The sequence below is a fragment of the Lonchura striata genome, chromosome 30 (genome assembly GCF_046129695.1).
Source record: "Lonchura striata isolate bLonStr1 chromosome 30, bLonStr1.mat, whole genome shotgun sequence".
NCBI classification, from domain to species: domain Eukaryota; kingdom Metazoa; phylum Chordata; class Aves; order Passeriformes; family Estrildidae; genus Lonchura; species Lonchura striata.
The window spans coordinates 1,067,227-1,088,453 of NC_134632.1; the positions used below are offsets into that span (position 1 = coordinate 1,067,227).

At 65.5% G+C, this 21,227-nt stretch overlaps 3 protein-coding genes across 4 annotated transcripts in view; 2 read left to right on the forward strand and 1 right to left on the reverse strand.

Moving 5' to 3' along the window:
* Positions 1 to 677: 677 nt before the first annotated feature.
* Positions 678 to 5,711, forward strand: SYPL2 (synaptophysin like 2). 2 transcript variants are annotated; one of them, XM_021527727.1, is made up of 6 exons: positions 678 to 793; positions 1,405 to 1,476; positions 2,811 to 2,929; positions 3,596 to 3,797; positions 3,879 to 4,070; positions 5,362 to 5,711. In XM_021527727.1, the coding sequence occupies exons 1-6, from the start codon at positions 743 to 745 to the stop codon at positions 5,488 to 5,490; spliced, it is 765 nt and encodes a 254-aa protein (XP_021383402.1). In that variant the 5' UTR covers positions 678 to 742; the 3' UTR covers positions 5,491 to 5,711. The 2 variants fall into 2 exon arrangements, with proteins under 2 accessions (XP_021383402.1, XP_077645175.1); XM_077789049.1 differs by lacking the exon at positions 5,362 to 5,711 and having other exon boundaries at positions 3,879 to 4,597.
* A 799-nt stretch (positions 5,712 to 6,510) lies between these two features.
* ATXN7L2 (ataxin 7 like 2) lies at positions 6,511 to 15,313 on the forward strand. The gene is made up of 10 exons (XM_077789006.1): positions 6,511 to 6,619; positions 9,416 to 9,490; positions 9,615 to 9,719; positions 9,915 to 10,098; positions 10,182 to 10,444; positions 11,820 to 11,902; positions 11,987 to 12,213; positions 12,784 to 12,958; positions 13,338 to 13,459; positions 14,330 to 15,313. Exons 1-10 carry the CDS (start codon positions 6,523 to 6,525, stop codon positions 15,249 to 15,251), a joined length of 2,253 nt encoding a protein of 750 aa, XP_077645132.1. The 5' UTR covers positions 6,511 to 6,522; the 3' UTR covers positions 15,252 to 15,313.
* Positions 15,314 to 17,308: 1,995 nt separating this feature from the next.
* Positions 17,309 to 21,227, reverse strand: part of AMIGO1 (adhesion molecule with Ig like domain 1) — a 3,942-nt gene continuing 23 nt past the window's right edge. The window contains exon 1 of the mRNA XM_021527651.3: positions 17,309 to 21,227. This exon is cut by the window's right edge and continues 23 nt beyond it. Within this exon, the coding sequence (XP_021383326.2) occupies positions 18,846 to 20,336 (1,491 nt within the window). The 5' untranslated portion in view covers positions 20,337 to 21,227 and the 3' untranslated portion in view covers positions 17,309 to 18,845.

Consider the following 21,227-nt stretch of genomic DNA (forward strand, 5'->3'; position numbering starts at 1 on the left):
GACCAGCGCGCAGGGAGCAGCGGGGCCGGGACTGGGGAGAGGGGCGGGGCCAACGCGCGGGGGCGGGGCCGGAGCGTCGGGGGCGTGGTCACGTCGCTGGGGCGTCCAATGGGGGCGTGGTCTTGGCGCTGAGGGGCGTGGTCAGTGCAAAAGGGGCGGGACCTGCGGAGGGGCGGGGCCTGCGGCGGGCACGGCGCGGTACCGGGAGGGGTTCCCGGGAATGGGGACTCGGAACGGGGGAACGGGGAAAGGGGGATCGGGGAGGCGGTACCGGGGATGGAACACCGAGAAGGAGGCACCGGGAAGAGGCTACGGGAGGCGGTGTCGGGAAGGGGCACCGGGACGGGCTGCACGGAGGGGAATACCGGGAGGAGATACCGGGAGGGGGTGTATGCCCCTGGGCCCCCGGCCATACCGGCACCCCAGCGCCCCGTGCGCGGTGCGACGCCGCCAGCCTCCTTGCCGGCCCCGTAAGCGGCCCCCCGCGGAATTCCCGCCCCGTTCCAGCGCTCCCGGCTCCCGGGGGATCGGTGGCCGGACGGGCCCTCCCCGGGGGGCCGGAGCGCCGGGGGCGGACCGGGGCGGGGGGCTGTCCCGGGGGGCCCGGGGCCGGCCCAGGGGCGCTGCCGGGGGCGGGGCGGTGCTGCCCGCCCCGGGGGCGGTGGGGTGCCTGGTGGCGGCTCCGCCAGCGGAGCCGTCCCAGCGGGCGGCGGAGGCAGCACCGACCGCCCCCGGCCCGGCCATGTCGGAGCCCGGCGCCCCCGCGGCCGGTGATAAACCGCCCCGGCTCCAGGTAGGGCTCCGGTGCGTCCCCCCTCCCGGTGACCGCGGCAGCCTCCCGGTGCAGCCCCTTGGTGTCCCGGCGCTGTTGCCCGGGGCAGCTCCCGGCGTCTCTCCGGTGTCCCGGAGGCGATCCCTGGAGGAGTCCGTGGTGTTCCAGTGCCGACACCTCCGGAGAAGCCCAGAGTGTCCCGCTGTAGCCGCCGCTGCGACCTGTGCAGCGCCCCGGTGTCGCGGTACAGCCCTCCGCTGTTCCGGTGCCGTGCCCGATGCCGTTCCCCCGGTCCCCCAGAGCAGCCCCTGCCCGGGGCAATCCCGTTACAGCCCCTCCGTTTCCCCGGGGCAGCTCCGCGGTTCCCCGGTGCGGCCTCTCCAGTGCTCCGGGGCAGTCCTCCCGGTTTCCCGGAGCAGACCCCTCCCCACCGAAGCAACCCCCAGCCCGGAGCAGGCCCCTCTGCAGCCCCCGATCCCCCGTTGCCGCCCCCTGCCCAGGGCCATCCCGTCGTGGCAGCCACGGTGCAGCGCCCCGTGGCCCGGGGAGCCCCCTGGTTCCCCGGAGCAGAGCCCCGGGCAAGCCCCGGTGCCGTGCCGGTGCTCCCCGGCTCCCGCCGCTCTGTCCCGCAGGACCGTGTCCTCCGTGGGCTGCGCTGGGGCCGCCTCCAGGAGCCGCTGGGCTTCATCAAGGTGCTGGAATGGGTGAGTGACCCCGGCGTGTCCCCCTGGCCCGGGCCCGACCCCTGCCCCCGTCACAGCCCCTTCCCCAGCGCTGCTGGTGCTGCCCCCCAAGCACCGGAGTCCCCCAGGTTTGGGGGGTTCCGTTGCTTTCCCGAAGCCCCCCCAGAACGAAGGAATCCCAGAGCCCCCCCTGCCCCTCCGGAGCTTCCTGCAACCCATCCGCAGCGGGGCTGGGGGCTGCGTTTTGGGGGCTGCGGGGCAGGAGGGGAGCAGGGCCACACGGTCGCCTGGGCTCGGGCCACCAGCCCCTCTCTGGCCCTCCCCGGTGACCTTGAGCAGGTGGCTCTGCCCAGCCATGCCAAAGGGGACGGTGACATCGGGGTGACAGGTCCCCGCCATTCCCACGGGCTCAGGGGGCACTGGGTGCGTGGGTGGGTGGGTGGTGGGTGGGTGGGGAGAGGGGTGAGGGTCAGTGAGCCCCAGGAAGGGGGACGCTGGGGACGGGGGGGAGCCAAGTGCCCGCGGCTCTGTCCTGTCCTGTCCTGGCCATGCCATGAATGGCTCCCTGTCAGATTGGATTTCAGGGTGGCATTTCTGCAGCTCGGCCTCGCCAAGGCTGGGGGGCTCCTGGGGGAAACTGAGGTACAGGGGGGACTCAGCCCTCTTTGGGCATCTCCCACCAGCAGAAGGCAGACTGAGGGGTTTTCCCCCAATCCTACAGCTCCTTGGTTTGCATAATCCCACCCACGGAGGCTCTGGGCTCCCCCTGCCATTGAGGCCACCATATGGGATCAAACCCCACAAAAACAAAAACGAGAAGAAAATCCCTGGAGGATCCACCCACACCCCAGCTTAAACCCTTAGTGCCACACATGGGGCTGCCCATCCCTGCAGCAGCAGGCCTGGCTTAGATCCCCCATTTCTCCCGGGAAGCCGGGAGCTCAGCCAGGCAGAGCTGTGGGAAAACACTTTGAGAATGGTGTTTTCCCGGCACCCTCATCCAAGAGATGAGGCCAGTGTGACTCCAAAGACAAGGGAGGGCAGTGCTGGCTCCTGGGGAGGGGACAGCTCTGGGGGTCCCACCATGGGGATGCTCCCAGCTCTCTGGAAACCCTCTCTGGCACTCAGTACCCTGCCCAAAATTAAGGGGGGACTGAGATGAGTTTGGCCTTGGTGTCCTCACCCCCTCAAACATCACCCCCTCCCTCAAATCCCAGTGTTGGAGGGAGGCACCCAAGGCCAACATCTGGGGGTGGCAGCTTGCCCATTACTCAGTGCCAGGGGATGCAGCCTGCCCCCCAAGGGTGAAAGGCCCCCCAAGTCCTCAACCCCCCAACCATCGCCCTCTCCTGTAGCTCTTTGCCATCTTTGCCTTCGGCTCCTGCGGCTCCTTCAGCGGCGAGACCGGAGCCACAGTGAAATGTGAGAGCGGAGGGATGACAGCCATCAGCGTCCAGTTCGGGTACCCCTTCAGGTGAGGGGGTGCTGGTCCCTGACACCCCCAGGGCTGCCCCCAGACAAGCTGGGGGTGCTGGGCTGGGGTTAGACTCCCTTCCTGCTGCCAGGACCTCCATAGGACCACAGCCACGGTCTGTGTGGTGCCATGTTCAGCTGGGAACCACCCACACCCTGACCCCATGGGACATCCCCTGGCATCCCTGTCAGTTCCTGGCACCAGCCAGGGGGATTCTTGTTAATCACAGAAGACCGGGGTGGGGAAGGAGGGGAGTTCTCAGTACTCGGGGAAGACCATGGGAATGCTGATTTATCTGGGAAGGCAGCGATGGAGTTGGGCCAGATGAGAGTCAGTTCTAACCCCTTTGCCACCAGCCCCATGCCAGGGCACTAGACCCTGGAAAAGAATCCAGGTTATGGCAGTGGATCTGTGCCCTCCATCCCAGGGACCACCCCAGCCTGGTTATTCTAGCCATCAATCACCATCAAACCTTCCATTCCCAGGGGACCACCGCAGCACTTGCTCCATCCATCCTTCCCATCCCAGGAGAGCACCCCAGCCTGGTTATCCTAGCCATCCCTGTCATCACCTCCATTCCCAGGGGACCACCCCAGCGTGGTTACACCCCTACCCCCACACCCTCTCCATTCCCAGCCCCCTGACACCCCCGTCCCTCTGTGCCAGGTTATACCAGATTCCCTTTGGGATGCCAAATTGTGAGGATGAATCAGAAGCTCGCACCCTGTACCTCGTTGGCGATTTCTCCGCTCCCGCCGAGTTTTTCGTGACCCTGGGGGTCTTCTCCTTCCTCTACTCCATGGCTGCTCTGGTGCTCTACCTCCGCTTCCATTCCCTGTACACGGAAAACACGAAGCTGCCCTTCACAGTAAGGCAGGCCGATGCCCGGGGCACGGGAACCCAGCGCCGTGCCAGGGTGGCAGCTGATCCCGGGCTCTCATCCTGGCAGGATTTCTGCGTCACCGTCTGCTTCGCCTTCTTCTGGCTGGTGGCGGCGGCGGCGTGGGGCAAGGGGCTGAGCGACGTGAAGGCAGCCACGCGCCCCTCCACCCTCATCTCCGCCATGGGCGTCTGCCAGGGCGACGGCGTGGTCTGCAACGCCGGCACCACGCCGGCCATGGGGCTGGCCAACATCTCGGTGGTGAGGGCAGCACGGGCACACGCACGGGCACACGCACGGGCACACATGGGCACACGCACGGGCACACGCACGGGCACACGCACACGGGCACACGCACGGGCACACACACGGGCACACATGGGCACACGCACGGGCACACGCACGGGCACACGCACGGGCACACATGGGCACACGCACGGGCACACACACACGGGCACACGCACGGGCACACACATGGGCATGCATATGGGCATATACACAGGCACGTACACGGATACATAGGGGCACACATGGGCACACACATATGGGCACACACATGGGCGCACAGGGTACACACAGGCACATACACGCACACGCACACAGGCACACACATGGGCGCACACACACAGACACACATGGGCATATACATGTGTACACACATGGGCACACACGGCCAAATAGGAGTAATTTTTTCATTGGGAGCACAGTTTAGGGACTTCAAGCAGAGCCGAGCAGCACACGTGCACACACATGCAACCCACAGTCTGCACACCTGGCAGGACCTGCTGCACACCTGGGCACATGAAGGCACAGCAGTGCACCCGCGTGTTCACGGGACAGCACACGTGCCCATGGGAGCACAGCACAGGTGCACCGTGCTCACAGCCGGGTGCACGCTCACACACTCGCTCACACTCTGTGCACACGTGTGCCTGATTGCTGAGCTCAGCCAGGAGAGGGCAGTGGGAATGTGGGCACACAGATGGAAATACGGGCACACGCATGGACATGCGGGTGAAAACATTCCACAGCCACTGTGGGATCCCCCTGCATCCCCCTGGCCGTCAGGGACTGCCAGGGTGGGCTGGGGGTGGTGGTGCAGCCCCTGGCAGTGGCGTTTGGGATCTATGGGGTGCGTGATGTGCGTGGGGCGTAGGGCACACGAGGTGCGTGAGGTCTGTGGGGCTCATGGGGTGCAGTGGGGTGCATGGGGTGCATGTGGCATGCGGGTTGCATGGCGTACATGGGGTGCATGAGGCGTGTGGGGCATACGGGGTCCATGGGGTGCACAGGTTGCATGGCACATGTGGGACACATGGGGTGCCTGGGCGGGGAGTGTGGGGTGCGTGGGGCACAGGGGGTGCGTGGGATGTACGGGAATTATGGGGTGCACGGGGTGCGTGGGGCGCGCAGGGCACACACGGTGTCAGGGTCCATGGGGTGCTTGGAGCTCATGGGGCGCACGGGGTGTGTGGGGGGTGCTATTCTCTGCCCTGTGGGACCCTCTCCCTTTTTCCCTGTCCTCTCCCCTCTCCCCTTCGCTCTCCTGCAGCTCTTCGGGTTCCTCAACTTCCTGCTGTGGGCCGGGAACTGCTGGTTCGTGCTGCGGGAGACGCCGTGGCTGCGGCCGCCCGCGCCCGGCGACAGCGCGGCCGAGCAAGGCGCCATCGACAAGCAATAGCCCCGGGGCGACCAGCCCGGGCATCCCGCCCGGCCCCGGCACCCCGCGCCGGCCGCCCCGGGACGGCGTGTCGCTGTCCCCGGCCCCGGAGCCGCCCGGGGCTCGGATGCTGAAGGGGGACGCGGAGCCCCGGGGGTCCCGCCTGCTGTCGGGGGCTCTGCGGTCACGCCGGGGGTCCGTGTCTGTACGGGGCGCATAAAGTCCTGGGTACCAGCCGCGCACCGGGGCTCCTGTGTCTGCCTCGGTGCGGAGCGGGGCGCATCCCGGGTGGGGCGCGACCCCCGGTCCGTGCAGGGATAAACCGGTCCCCATCTCTGGTGTAGGGTGAACTGAGGGCCTCAGATCAGTATTGGGCTAATGGAGGGTCGCAGATAGGTCACAGGGGACCCCAACCTAGTAAAAGGATAATTGGGAACCCCGGTCCAGTGTTGGGATGACATTGGGAGCACCACTCCACTATAGGGACCACCTGGAACCCCAGCCTGGTATGGGGATAATGGCAGGGAGTCCCAGCCCCACATAGGGATAATAGGGAGCCCCAGAGCAGTGGAAGGATAATGGGGGCTCCTAGGCTGGTGTAGGCATAATGAGGGTCCCCAGCCCCGCGCAGGAGCAACCTGGAACCTCAGCCTGGTACGGCAATACCCTGGGCTCACAGCCCAGTGCAAAGTGACTACACCAGACCCCAGCCCCTGGAGTTCTGGGTCCGGTATGGGGACAACAGAGAAACCCAACCGAGTATAGAGATACCGAGCGCCCCATACCTGTTACAGGGCTACCGGGTACCCGCATCCCGGTCTGGCGGCACCAGGAGACCGCAGCCCGGTGTGGGATCAGCGGGGAGCGCAGGGGTAGCGGGTGTCCCGGCTGGGTGGGGCCGGGGCTCCCCGGGCGGGGCGGGCTCGGGCCGGCGGGCGGGGGTCGCCCCGGGACTACCGTGCCCGTGGTGCCGCGGGGCGGGCGGGGCGCGCGGCGCATGCGCGCGGCGGGGGCGGGCGGGGGGGCGGCGGTGCCGCGGCGGCGGCGGCGGCGATGGCGGCGGAGCGGCGGCCGGTGCCCGGCCTGGACGAGTTCGCGGGGCAGAGCTGGAGCGCCTGGCTGGAGCGGGCCGGGCCGCCCGCCGACACCGGTGAGGGCGGCGGCGGCGGGGGGGGCTTCGCGACCGGGGCCGCGCCCGCCGACCCCCGGTCCGAGCGCCGCCGCGCGGCGGGCGGGCAGCGGCACCGGGAGAGGGGAGTCCGGCACCGGGAACCGGCAGCAGGGCATCCCGCACCGGGCGCTGGGAACGGGGCATCTTGCACTGGGAACCGCGAACGGAGCATCCTCCACCGGGCAATGGGAACCGAGAGCAGCGGGGACGGCTCGTTCTGCTCCGGGAACGGGGCACCGGGAACGGGGCATCCTGCGCTGGACAGCGGGAAACAGGGCACTGGGAACCCTGCTCTGGGCGTCGAGACCTGGCATCCAGAAGCGGCAGCTGGGCGCACAGCACAGGGTGCAGGGTCTGGACGCCCAGGGCAGGATTCCCAGTGCCCAGTTTCTGGTGCGGGTTGTCCTGGCATGTCCTAGGATGTTCCCTGGCACTGGGAGCTGGACACCTGGAATGAAGCATCCTGTACTAGCACCTGGCACTGGGAACAGGGCAGCCAGACCTGGCACCCTGCACTGGGAACCACGCACTGGGAATGGGCACCCTGCACTGGGAATCAGACACTGGGAACCAGACACTGGGAATGGGCACCCTGCACTGGGAACCAGACACTGGGAATGGGCACCCTGCACTGGGAACCAGACACTGGGCATGGGCGCCCTGCACTGGGAATCAGACACTGGGCATGGGCGCCCTGCACTGGGAACCAGACACTGGGAACCAGACACTGGGAATGGGCACCCTGCACTGGGAACCAGACACTGGGAACCAGACACTGGGAATGGGCACCCTGCACTGGGAACCCTGTTCTGGGAATGGGGCACCCTGCACTGCGATCCTGGTACTGGGAATGGGCACTCTGCACTGGGAACCAGGCACTGGGAATGGGCACCCTGCACTGGGATGCTGGTACTGGGAATGGGCACCCTGCACTGGGAACCAGACACTGGGAATGGGCACCCTGCACTGGGAACCAGACACTGGGAATGGGCACCCTGCACTGGGATCCTGGTACTGGGAATGGGCACCCTGCACTGGGAACCAGACACTGGGAATGGGCACCCTGCACTGGGATCCTGGTTCTGGGAATGGGCACACTGCAGTGGGATGCTGGTACTCAGAACTGGGCATCCAGACCTGACAGCCTGTTCTGGGAACTGGGCACTCAGTCCTGGTGACCACGCACTGAGAATGTGGCATCCTGCACCAGAACATGCAGAAACAGGAATGGCACCCAGCCCTGGGCACCAGACAATGGCACTAGGATATCCTGCAATGGGTAGCTGGCACCAGGAACTGGGCACTGGGAACCTTACATTGGGCATCCAGACCTGGCACCCAGTACTGGGAACTGGGAATGGACACCTCCTGCTCTGGGAATGTGGCATCCAGCACCGGGCATCTGGCACCAGGAGTCAGGCCTGGGGTCCTGGCACTGCACAGCCAGATGTGGCACCTGGTACCAGGCACTGGGCACTCAGCACTGGGAGCAGGGCATCCTGTACTGGAGACTGAGAAATGGAATGGGGCATCCTACAAAAGTTGTCCAAACACTAGGAATCTTACAGTGAGCACTGGGCACCAGGAGCTGGGCACCTGGAACTGGGCACCCTGTGCTTGCACTGGGAACTGGGCACTGGGCAGCCACACTGGGCACTGGGATTCAGGAACTGGGCAGCAGGATCTCTTCACTAGGAATTGGGCACCCAGCACTGGGCAGCCCAGTCTGCCCACTGGGAACCCTGTGCCCGCTATGGGGTGCCAGTTATGGGGTGCCCCATCCTGGATTCCAGATGTCCCAGCTGCAGTGGGCACTGGTGGGAGCAGAGCAGTAACTGGAGATCCTGGACTGGGAATTAGTTGCCACCATTACCCCAGACCAGGCAGGACATACTGGGAGCCCCAGGTGGGGGACTGGGCATCACATGCTGGGCATTGGGATGTCCTGCACAGGGAGCTGGGCAGGGCACACTGGGAGCCAGGTGCTCCTTACTGGGAGCTTGGGAGTGTCCCAGTGGGCTCTCAGCACTGGGACTGGCTGCCCTGGACTGGGCACCAGTGGTGGTGCACCTGGATGGGTCTGGGTGCCCAGTATGGCACAGCTCGGTGGCACTGGCCACCCAGTATTGCATGGCCATGCAGGCAGGACTGGTTACCCAGTATGGCACAGCTGGATGGAACTGGGTGCCCAGTATGGCATGGCCTGATAGGACTGGGGATGGACAGGGCACCCAGTTGGGCACAGTTGGCCAGGTCACCATCGCCACTGGCTCAGTGGCCACCAGTGCCCCCAGAGCAGAGCCCAGGCACAGCCAGTGGAGCCACGGCTGTATGGGAACCAGGGTGACCCCAGGGTGTCAATCCCGGGACCAGCACGTTCCCAGGGGTGTCATGTGCCACACCGGGGTGTCCTCAGGGGTGTTACACCCCATCCAGGATGGGGCTGTCCCCAGGTGTGTCCCATCCCAGCACCAGGGTGTCCTCAGGGATGTTGCATCCCAGGGCAAATACGTCCCAGGGGTGTCACATCCCAGGAGTGTCACATCCCGTACTGGGATGTCCCCAGGAACATCCTGCTGGCACTGGGCTGCCAGGATGGGGACCCTGGAGATGGTGACACACCACAGGGCGATGCCACTCACAGGATGATCTGTCTCTCTGGTCTGATTTTGTCTGGTTTAATTGTTCCAGGAGCAGGAATGCCAGGACCAGCCCTGTGCGGGAGCACCGGGACCGTCCGTGTGCCAGCCACTGACAGGATTTTGTCTCTGGCAGGATCAGGGTCAGAGCTGGAGGAGAATGGGAAGAGCAGCAGCAAGAAACTGGACACCATGACCCTGATTAAGGAAGGTGAGCTCCTCTCTGGGGTGAAACCCAGCATTTCGGGGCCGTGTGAGCCATCGAGCTGGGATCCTTGTCTGCAGTGCTTCCAGCAGCACCAGCTCTGTGCCAGCTTACTGAGCTCTCCCCACAGACATGGACATCTTCGGGCACTGCCCCGCGCACGACGAGTTCTACCTGGTGGTCTGCAACCACTGCAGCCAGGTGGTGAAACCCCAGGCCTTCCAGAAGCACTGTGGTGAGCCAAGGAATTTGGGGAATGGCTATTCCACCCCACGGTGCTGGGAACAGCACTGGGAATGCCCCCAGGGCTGGTTGTGGGGGTACAGCCTACGGGCAGGGAGGGGGCTCGCAGCGGTGCGGGCTCTGGTGTGGGCTAACAGTGGGGTTATCCCGTTTTATCCGTGCCATGCCATGCCATCCCTCGTGGCAGAACGCCGTCATGGCCCGCTCAGCAAGCTCTATGCCCGTGCCGCCGCGTGCCACGTCGCCGTGAACGGGCAGCCGGTGCCTGGCAGGACCCCCGGAGCGGCCAAAGCCCTGCAGGAGAAGCACCCTGGTGCCCGTGGGAGAGCCCAGCCCCTCCCGGAGCACACGGACAAGGACAACAACCTCTGGTGAGCGCTGGGACGGGCCACCCTCGTGCTCTTGTGGGGTCGCTTTGATGCCAACCCCCTCCTCCCCAAAATTCTCTCCGCAGCTTGTTTGTGCCCGTGGTGAACCTGGAGAAGATTCCCAGCATTCCCAAACCGGACGGGCACGGGATCAAGGTGCCCCCCAAAGCCGTCCCCACCAACTCCAAGGAATCCCTGGGGAAACCCGCGGCTGCCGCGGTGCCCAAAGAGCCCCCGGTGCCCGCCGGGGTCGGGGGGGATTCGGCCATGCCGGAGAGCATCCCTGCTCCGGGGGACAAGGATGTGGGGGCCCCCAAACCGCCCCCCAGGTCCCACAGGAAGCTGGCGCGTGAGTCCCCCCTTTCCTTGCCGGCCGTGGGGGGGGGCGGATGATCCCAGCGGGACTCCCTGGTGCCGGAATTCCGGTGGCCGGGTCTAGCAGTGGGGTAGGTACCAGGGGAGTGGCTCCCCCCTCTCCTCTGGAGGGTTGTTGGGGGGTCCCTGCCCTCCCCCCAGTTCTGGTCATCCTGTTGGTTTAGGGCTCCCACTTGGCTGCTCCCAAGGAATGGCCACAGCAAGAGCGGGAGCTGAGGGTGGACCCCCAAATTCGCACGTGCTCCTCCAAGAGTGGGGGTCAAACAGCTGTCCCCCATAAAAACATGGAGGTAGAACAAGTGCCCCCCCCATAACATGGGGGTTGAACTTGTGTCGCCCACAAAAATACGTGAGAATTGGATATGTGACCCCCAAAAATAGGGGGGTGAAATGTGCATTCCCTCCCAAAATATGGGGGTCGAATACGTGTCCCACAGAATAGAGAGGTTGAATATGTGTCCTCCCAAAAATATGGGGTTTGGATGTGTATCCCTCCAAAATATGGGGGTGACATATGTCACCCCAAAAGATGGGTGTTAAATGCATAGTCCCACAAGATATGGGGGTTAAACACATGTTCCCCCCAAAATACGTGGGTGAAACAAAACACATGGGTGTGTCCCCCCAAAATACGGGGGTCAGTGTGTATCCTCTGAAAATGTGGGGGTTGAACATGTGTCCCCCCAAAAAATATGGGGGTTGGGCATGTGTCACCCCAAAATACAGGGGTTGGACATGTGTCGCCCCAAAATATGGAGGCTGAACACATACCCCCCTCCCCCAAAATATGGGGGCCAAATGTGTTGTCCCTCCTAAAATTTGGGGTTATAACACATGCCCCTCCCAAATATGGGGGTCAAATGTGTATCACCCCAAAATAAGTGTGTCAAATGTGTGTGCTACCCCAAAATATGAAGTTTGGATGTGTTCCCCCCCCCCCCCAAATAGGGAATTTGGACATATGTCACCCCAAAAGATGGGTGTTGAACATATAGTCCCCAAAATATGGGAGTTAAACATGTGCCCCGCTGCCCCCAAAATACCAGAGCCAATTGCTGCTGTGCCCACAGACACTCCTAGGTGACAGCAAGGCCATTAGCAGGACTCAGGTGAAATTTGGGGGGGTCACTGCAGGAAAGGGGCAAAAAAGGGGGGGGCTTACCCTGCAGAGGAGCAAGAAGGGGAGGGAGCAGCACATGGTGACCCCCCACCCCCTCAAAACTTCTCAGGGTTGTGTCCCCCACTCAGAACTGCTCCGAGGAGTGGGTGCTCCATGCCCAGCCCTGGTGGGGGGTGTTGGGGTGCCCCCCCAGCACTCCCCAGCACCCTCTGCCTCCATGTCCCCCCAGGGAAGGAGTGTGACCTGAACCGGCAGTGTGGGGTGCGGAACCCCGACACCAACAAGCTCTGCACCCGCCTGCTGACCTGCAAGGTAGTGGGGAATGGGGAGGGGACACCCCGATATCCCAGCCTGAGGCTTTTGGGGGATCCTGAGCCCCTCCCTGCTGCCACCCAGATCCACTCGGTTCACCAGCGCCGGGAGGTGCAGGGTCGGGCCAAGGATTTTGATGTGCTGGTGGCCGAGCTCAAGGCCAGCACCCGCCGAGGGGACCCCCCGAAAGACAGGAGCCCCCCTGAGAAGGACCCACTGCACCTTGCCCTGCAGGACACCCCCCCACTGCTGCAGCCCCCCAGTACCCCTCCCTGCCGAGCCAGGCTGTCCCACTGCTTGCACCCCCCCAGGTGAGTACCCCATGGATTTGGGGGGGGGGGGGTCTCCTCTCACCTTTCCCCACCCGAATTAGGGGGAGTGCATTGAAAGGGCAGGAGTGGGAGTGGGGATTTGGGGGGGTCCATCTCACCCCCTCCCCACCTGAACTGGGGGAATGTGGTTTGGAGCAGTGATTTGGGGGGTTCCGTGTCACCAGCTGAATTTGGGGGGATGTGGATGGGAGCAGGGATTTGTGGGGTCCTGTCTCAACCCCTCTCCAGCTGAATCAAGGGAGGATGTGGCTGGGAGCTGGGTTTTGGGGGTCCCATCTCACCTTTCCCCACCTGCGCTGGGGGGTGTGGCAGGGCAGCAGGAATGTGAGTGCAGAATTGTGGGGTCCTGTCTCAGCCCCTCTGCACCTGAATTGGGAGGGGAAGTGGATGGAAGCAGGGATTTGGGGGGGTGTGGGTGGGTCTGATCTCTCCCCACCTGGATTGGGGAGCACATTGTAGGGATTAGAAATGGGGATTTGGGGGGGGGGGGTATTGTCTCACAGTGACCCCCCAAGTATTGAGCACCCCAAAACTTCCTCTCCGATGCAGGGCCCGACTTTCCTCTGCCAGTGACCCTGAGGATGCCCCGGCCACCTCTGGGGAGGGCAGCATGGGAGGTTTCCCCCTGCCCAAGGGGGGCAGCCGCGTGTCCAGTGAGGAGAGCGAGGAGGAGGGGGGCGAGGAGCCCCCCCGGACCCTGGCGCGCCCACCACGGCCTCAGGCGGTGAGTGAGGGGACCCCAGAGTGGGGCAGGGACCCCCAGCTCCAGCAGTGACCCACCCGTGTCAGACCCCAGAGCGGGCAAGGGACCCCCAGCTCCAGCAGTGACCCAGAGCAGGGCAGGGACCCCCAGCTCCACCAGTGACCCACCCATGTCAGACCCCAGAGTGGGGCAGGGACCCCCAGCTGCACCAGTGACCCAGAGTGGGGCAGGGACCCCCAGCTCCACCAGTGACCCACCCGTGTCAGATCCCAGAGCAGGGCAGGGACCCCCAGCTCCACCAGTGAGCACCCGTGTGTCCCTTCCCCAGCTCCGTGCCGGGTGGGTGGTTGAGGCGGGGGCGTGGGGGGGCTGCAGTGACCCTGGCACGGTGCCCCCCCAGTTCTGCACCTTTGGGAGCCGCCTGGTGACCCCGGGCTGTTACGTGTTCGACCGACGGCTGGACCGGTTCTGCGCCGCGCTGGGCTCCATGCTGGAGCAGCACCTCAGCGCGCACAGGTGGAGGTGAGGGGGACAAAGCCTGGGGTTTGGGGTCCCAGCGAGGTGTTGGGATTGCGGGGGAGGAAGGGATTGGGGATTTGGGGGGGTCTTGTTGCACCCCCCCCATTCAAAGTGAGGGATGTGAGTGGGAAACCAGAGTGGGTCTCATTTCACCTCATTCTGATCCAAACTGATGAGGATAAGATGGGGATGGAGGGATGGGAGTGAGGATTTGGGATCCCCTCCCTACCTGAATCAGGAAGGATTGGGGGGACAAAGATGGGAGTGGGAATTTGAGTGGTCCCATTTCATCACCTTCTCACCCAAATTGGGAAAGATCAGATGGGGATGCAGGACTGAGAGAAGAGATTGGAGGGAGAGGTTCTGTTCACCCCCTCCTCACCTGAATTGGGGCGTAATGGAGATTTAAGGGATTTGTTTCACCCCTTCCCATCCAAACTCGGGGGGACAAGGTGGGGATGCAGGGGTGTGAGTGAGGATTTGTGGGAGCTCCCATCTCACTTTACCACACCTGAACTGGGGAGGACAGAGTGAGGCTGGAGGGATGGGAATGAGGATTTGGAGAGGTCCCATCTCACCTTTCCACGCCTGAATTGGGGAGGACAGGGTGGGGCTGGAGGGATGGGAATGAGGATTTGGAGAGGTCCCATCTCACCTTTCCATGCCTGAACTGGGGAGGACAGGGTGGGGCTGGAGGGATGGGAATGGGGATTTGGAGAGGTCCCCTCTCACCTTTCGACACCTGAACTGGGGAGGACAGGGTGGGGCTGGAGGGATGGGAATGGGGATTTGGAGAGGATGCAGTGGGGGGATGTGGCTGGGAGCAGGAGTTTTGCGGGTTCCCCATCTCACCCGTCCCCTCCCTTCCCACAGGAAGATCCCTCCAGCCGTCGTCCCCCCTCTTCACCTCCCCGCCGCCCCCCCCAGCCCCGCTGCCCCCCTTTTCGGCCCTGCCACCCCTTCCCCGCCCCTCCGCAGCCTCTCTGCGGCCGGGGGGTGCCGGGTCCCCACCAGCCTCACCTACACCGTGGGGTCCCCGCCGGCGGCGGCCGCCTGCAGCCAGCCCGAGTGCGGGGGAGGGGGCACGCAGTCCATCACCTCTCCCCTCCCCGCCAACACCCCCTCGCCCTCCTTCAGCAAACTGCCCCCCAGCAAGGCCAGCAAGTCGCCCCGGGCACGGGAGGCGCCGGGGATGGACGCGGAGCCGCGGCCCTGGCAGCCGCCCCCCACGGCCGGCAGCCCCCCCTACAAACGGACCTGTCTGGGGGACAGCGCCAAGGGCAAAAATCAGGGCTTGGCTCCCCCCGGCAAGACGAAACTCACGGCCCCGGCTTCGCCCTCCGTCGCCCTGGCGAACGGGAGCCCGCGGGTGCGGCGGCCGCCGCCCGGGCAGCCCTGCCCCGCCGCCCCGGAGCCCCGAGCGCCGCCGCTGCCCGGGCTGGGCGGCTCCCCCCGGGGGCTCTCCGACGAGGAGGTGAAGAGGCGCAAGAACGCGGCCACCTACTGCCGAGCCCTGAAGGCCAAAGCCGCGCCCGCCCTGCCCGGCCCCGGCGGCTCCGGGGGCTCCGTCCGCAGGAAGAAGCCGGGGACGCCCCCGGGCTTCGAGGAGAAGAGGAGCGCCCTGAAGGTAGGGCTGGGGGGTGAAGCACGGGGAACCCCCACAGTGAGGGACCAGCAGGCACCGGGGACACTTGGCTGGGGTCACTGTGCCCAGAGAGATGCCCCGTGCTGGGGGGACACCGTGGGCCGGAGGGGGAGAAGACCAGGACACCCTGGTCTGGTGACCCTGGTCTGATGGGGACACCCTGGTCTGGTGGGGGACACCCTGGTCTGGTGGGGGACACCCTGGTCCTGTGGCGACACCCTGTCCTGTGGGGACACCCTGGTCTGGTGACCCTGGTCTGGTGGGGACACCCTGTCCTGGTGGGGACACCTGGTCCTGGTGACCCTGGTCTGGTGGGGACACCCTGTCCTGTGCAGGACACCCTGGTCTGGTGGGGACACCCTGTCCTGGTGGGGGACACCCTGTCCTGGTGGGGACACCCTGGTCTGTGGGGGACACCCTGGTCTGGTGGGGACACCCTGTCCTGGTGGGGGACACCCTGTCCTGGTGGGGACACCCTGGTCTGGTGGGGGACACCCTGGTCTGGTGGGGGACACCCTGTCCTGGTGACCCTGGTCTGGTGGGGACACCCTGTCCTGGTGGGGACACCCTGTCCTGTGGGGACACCCTGTCCTGGTGGGGGACACCCTGTCCTGGTGGGGACACCCTGGTCTGGTGGGGGACACCCTGGTCTGGTGACCCTGGTCTGGTGGGGGACACCCTGGTCTGGTGGGGGACACCCTGTCCTGTGGGACACCCTGAGGGGGTGGGCACCTCCCCAGCCCTGGGGACACTGTGGGGACCCCCAAGCCCGTGGAGAGCCCCCACGGGACCCTGTCCCCAGCGTTGCCCCCCAGGGCTGACCGTGCCCTCTCCCCCCTGCAGTCCAAAGCCCATTAACAGAGGGGTCACCGGGGGCCCCCCCTGTGTCCTCCCCACCTGGAAACGCCAGAAAACCGATGAAGGGGGAAAAAAAACATCCCAAGGAAACACGAAGGAAAAAAATCCCAAACTTCCAGAAAATACCTCAAAACTCTCAGTTCTGTTCTCTTGCTGCTAAACCAGCCCCGGGAGGGGGGGGCGGCACTGGGGACCCCCCCCGGACCTCCCGGGGCCCCGTCGGCCGCGGATATTTATAAGAAACGGTTGTTGCTGTTTTTGTTCTTTTGTAAAAAAACAAAACAAAACAAAAAAAAAACAAACACAAAGAAAAAAAAAAAGAGTTGTGTAGTGGGGGATGGGGGAAAGGAGATGGTTGGGGTCTGTGGGTTTGGGGGGTGGGGGGACAGGGGGATACTGGAAAATTATTGGGGGACTGGGGGAGTGTCACTGGGGAGCTGGAAGGGGGCACTGGGGTTGTTAAGAATGTTGAGGGGCCAGTGGGTTACTGGGGGGCTCACTGGGGGAGTTGTGGAGGGTTACTGAGGAACAAAGGGGGTCTTTGGGGTGCTGAGGGGCTGTGGAGCTGGGCAGGGGCTTATAAGGGTCTCTGGGAGGCTGAGGGCACCATTGGGGTGCTGGGGGGGTTGCTGGGGACTAGAGGGGGTCTTCAGGGTGGGCAAGGCCCCATAAGGGTCTTTGGGGGGCTGGGAGATGGTCAGTGGGGTCAGTGAGATTCTGGGAGTTGGCTGGGGGGTGGTAAATGGGGTCACTGGGTGCTGGGAGGCTCAGTGAAGTCACTGGATGGGGGCAAACTGGGGACCACAGGAGGTTTTTGGGGTGCTCGGGGGACGTGTGGGGTTTATTGGGGTGCTAGGAGGGTACAGGGACCATAAGGGGTCTCTGGGGACTTGGGGAGGAGGGCAGTGGGGTCATTAAGGGGCTGGGGAGATCAGTGAATTGCCTGGGGGTGACCTGTTGACCATGGAGGGTTATTAGGGTGCTGGGGGGGTTAAAGGACAGGTACTGGGGACCATCTTTGGGGTGCTGGGGGGACAGGCTGGCGACAACAAGGGTCACTGAGGTACTAGGGGTGTCATTTGGGTCATTGGGGTGGCCACAGAGGGTGCCCAGAACCCCCTCCCAGCACAGCGTGCCGGGGTCAGAGGGACCCTGGGGTGGGCACACCGGGGTGCCCCCCCAGCTCACCACCCTGCACCCCAGATGGGGGCAGGCAGGGCAGCAGGGCCCCCACCCAGCCTGACCCCGGCGGTCCCCCAGCAGTGTCACCCTGTCCCCAGCCCACCCCACGGCAGCAAGGGGAGGGGACACGCCGGGGGTCCCCAGGAGCAGGTGAAGGCTGCACAGGCGCGAGGGAAACACGTTTATTTTGGCCAAGGCATGGGTGGGCATTGCCTGGTGCGGGGGGAACGTCCGGGGTGGGGCACGGGAGTCACAGGCTGGGCTGGCAAGGGGACACCCACGGCAGGGGGCACCCCCTTTTTGGGGTGCAGGAGCCCCCCGGTCCCACCCCCCGTGGGGGAGGGGGCTCTGTTTGCAGCTGCGGGTTGCAGGGGGGGTCAGGAGATGTTGGGGGCTCCCCAGGGGTCTGACACACTCCCGGTGTCCCCATGGGGGTGGCACATGCTCCCCGGGGGACTCATGCTTGGCCATGCACATGCCAAGGGGGGCAGGGGCAATGGGGGGCCAGGGCTGCAGGGAGGGGGTTCTGCCCGGTGCTGCCGCTCCTGGGGGCTCACGGCTGCCCCTGTCACTGTCCCTCTGTCCTCCAGTGCCTGGTGGGGCTGATGCCCTGCAGTTGGTGGCCACGCTGTCCTCACTGAGACTTGTCCCTGTGGTCCTGCAGTGACCACAGCAGCGATGCTCACTCCTGAGGGCAATGGTGGAGCCCCCCAAAAACGAGGGACACGGTGGTGGGAGTCTGGTCATCCCTCCTGCCCAGGGACGGGTCACAGCAGGAGATTGTCCCCTTGGTGTGTCCCCTCACACCCTTGGCTCACTGCAGTCCCCTGGTGACTGTGGCAGGGCCAAGGATGATGCTCAGTCCTGAGGGGTGATGTGGGATCCCCAAAAGCTGGGGACACACTGATGGGGGTCCAGCCACCCCTCCAGCCTGGGGACAGCTTGCAGTGGCAGTGGGGACACAGATGTCCCTGAGGACTCCCCATGGTGTGTCCCCTCTCACGCTTGTGTCCCTCGCAGTCCCTCAGTGATTTTGGCAGGGGCCGGGGATGATGCTCAGTCCTGGGGGGTGATGATGGGACCCCCAAAAGCTGGGACATGATGGTGGAGGTCTGGTGACAGGTGACAGTGGGGGACTGCCCCATGGTGTCACATCCTCATCCCTTGTGGTTGCGCAGTGACCTCGGTGGGGGCCAGCAGCGATGCTCTGTCCTGGGGGCGATGGTGTTGCCCCCCAAGTTGGGGACATGGCAGATGGGGTCCAGCCACCCCTTCTGCCCATGGCATGTCCACGGGGAACAGGTCACAGCAGCAGTAGGAACACAGGGTGTCCCGGTGGACTGTCCTCATGGTGTGTCTCCTCACACCCGTGTCCCTCACGGTCCCTTTGTGACCTCAGTGAGGGTGTGGGATGATGCTCAGTCCTGGGGGTTGATCGTGGGACCCCCAAAAGCTGGGACCATGGTGGTGGGATAGGTCACGGTGGGAGACTGTCCCCAAAGTGTGTCACATCTTTGTCCCTCACTGTCCCACGGTGTCAGTGACCTCGGCGGGAGCCAGCAGCGATGCTCAGTCCTGGGGTGTGATGGTGTGACCACCCGAGCTGGGGACACGGCAGTGGGGGTCTGGCCGTCCCTCCTGCCCAGGGACAGCTTGCAGTGGCTGACACGGGGTGTCCCTGGGGACTGTCCCCACGGTGTCCCCTCACACCACGATGGGCGTGTCGGAGAAGACGGAACTCACCGAGTCTGGATCCGACACCTTCCTCTGTGCCTTGGGACCCTGCCGGGCGGGCAGCGGGGGCGTCCCCCCGGCCTTGAACCTGCCGTTCTGCCCTGTGCCAGCGCCGGAGGCGATGTGGGACGGGCAGGGCTCCCCGGTGCCCCCGGCGTGGTTCGGGGTGGTGCTCAGCACCGAGGAGTTGATGCTGTCGTCGCGTGGCGCCGGCGGCTTCTCGGCGCCGCGGCAGCAGCAGCAGCGGCACGGGGTGAGGTACAGGTAGATGAGCACCAGCACCACGCTCAGGATGCAGCCCACCAGAGTGGTGTAGGCCGTGTTCAGCGTGTCGTGGGGGCCGTGCAGGGTGAAGTTGTGCACCAGCAGCTCCACGTAGAGGGTCTCGTTGAGGAGGGGCCCGGCCACCCAGCAGGAGTAAGTGCCGGCGTCCTCAGGGCGCAGCGCCCGCAGCTGGAGGCTCCCGTTGGCCAGCAGCACCACGCTGCCGTTGCCCCCGTCCCCCAGCACCCGCTCCCCGCCCGGTGTCACCCAGTGCCGGCCGCGCACGCCCTGCCACCGGCTGTCGCAGCCCAGCGTCACGCTGTCCCCGAGGTGCGCCTCCAGCACGGCCTCCCGCGCCTTGCTGCAGTTGAGTGGCGGCTTGCCCGCCAGCTCCAGGATCTTGACAAAAGCGGTCCCTCCGGGCTGGAAGCAGCGCAGCTCATCCTGGAAATCCTCCACGGCGCTGAGGTGGCGGCGGCGGCCGCGGTCCAGCAGCTGGAAGAGCAGGCAGTCGCAGGTCAGGGGGTTGTTGTGCAGGTAGAGGCGGTCGCGCAGCCAGGCGGGCAGCGCCTGCAGCTCGCCCGCGGGCACGGCCCGCAGCTGGTTGGCCGACAGGTCCAGCAGCGCCAGCTGCGGCAGCCGGGTGCCCTCCCGGAGCAGCTCCAGCGGGAAGCGGGCGATGCGGTTCTGCCCCAGGTAGAGCTTGCGCAGGCGGCCCAGGTTCTCGAAGGCCGTGCGGTCCACCGTGGCGATCTTGTTGTTGTACAGCAGCAGCACCTCCAGCTCGCCCAGGTCGCTGAACAGGTTCTCGTCCAGCGTGCGCAGGCGGTTGGAGGACAGGTCGAGGTGGCGCAGGTGCGGCACGTGGGCGAAGGCCTCGGTGGACACGAAGGCCAGCCCGTTGTGGCTCAGCAGCAGCGCGTGCAGGTGCGGCAGCCGCGCCGGCGCCCAGTCCGCCCGCAGCCTCGTCACGTTGTTGTGGCTCAAGTCCAGCACGGCGGTGAAGCGCGGCAGAGGCGCCGGCACCACGCTCATGTTGGCCCGCGAGCAGCTCAGCAGGTTGGAGGCGCAGACGCAGCGCGGGGGGCAGCTCCCACCCGCACACCCCCACGGGGACAGCAGGGACAGCGCCAGCAGCAGGGACAGCGGCACCACGGGGACACGCATGGCCACGCAGGGGTGACAGGATGCTGGCATGACGGGACAGTGCAGCCTGGAGAGTGGGGGGAGGCTGCAGTCACATGGTGTCACGATGTGGAGTGGCTCGGTCGCCCAGTGTCACAGCACACTGTGTCACAGCAAGCGCCAGGTTGAGGGTTCACCAGCTGTCATGGTGCAGAGGCTTGGTCACTTGGTATCACAGTCCAAGGTGGCTCTGCTCACCCAGCGGCAGGTGCCAGGCTGGTTGATCACTTGTCACAGTCCAGGCTGGCTTTGGTCCGCCAGTGTCACGGCACGTGCCAGGCTCAAGGCCCACGCAGGAGTCACGGCACAGGGTGGTTTGGTCACCCAGTGTCACGGCACGTGCCAGGCACAGGGTCCCATGGTGTCACAGCACCTGCTCACCCGTGCCATGTGCGGGGTGCTCGGTGTCACCGCGCTGTCATCAAGCGCCCTGGCGTGCACCCCGTGTCACTGCCGGGGTGGCTGTGGTCCCCCGGTGTCACGGCACGGAGTGGCTTTGTGCCCCGGTGCTCCCTCAGTGTCACGGCCGGGGGCTCGGTCCTGGTGTCCCAGGGTGTCCCGGGGTCACGGTGCGGGGTGGCCTGTCCCCACTGTCACGACATGTCCCCACTGTCACGGCCCCCGGGGCACGTCTGGCCCGGGGCTCCCCCCGGTCCCGGCCGTGCTGCGGACCGAGCGGCGGAGGATGCTCGCTCCCTCCCTCCCCCCTTCCTCCCGGGGCGTCACCGGGGCTGGGCTCGGGCCCGGACCGGGGATGGGGTCGGAGCGTTACCGGGCCCGGTGCGGCGGCGACCGGGCAGGGCCGGGCCCATACGAACCGAACCGAAGAGAGTCCAGCGGAGCCGAACCGAGCCGACAGAAGCCGAACAGAGTCGAGCTGAGCCGAGCGACGCCGAACGAAGC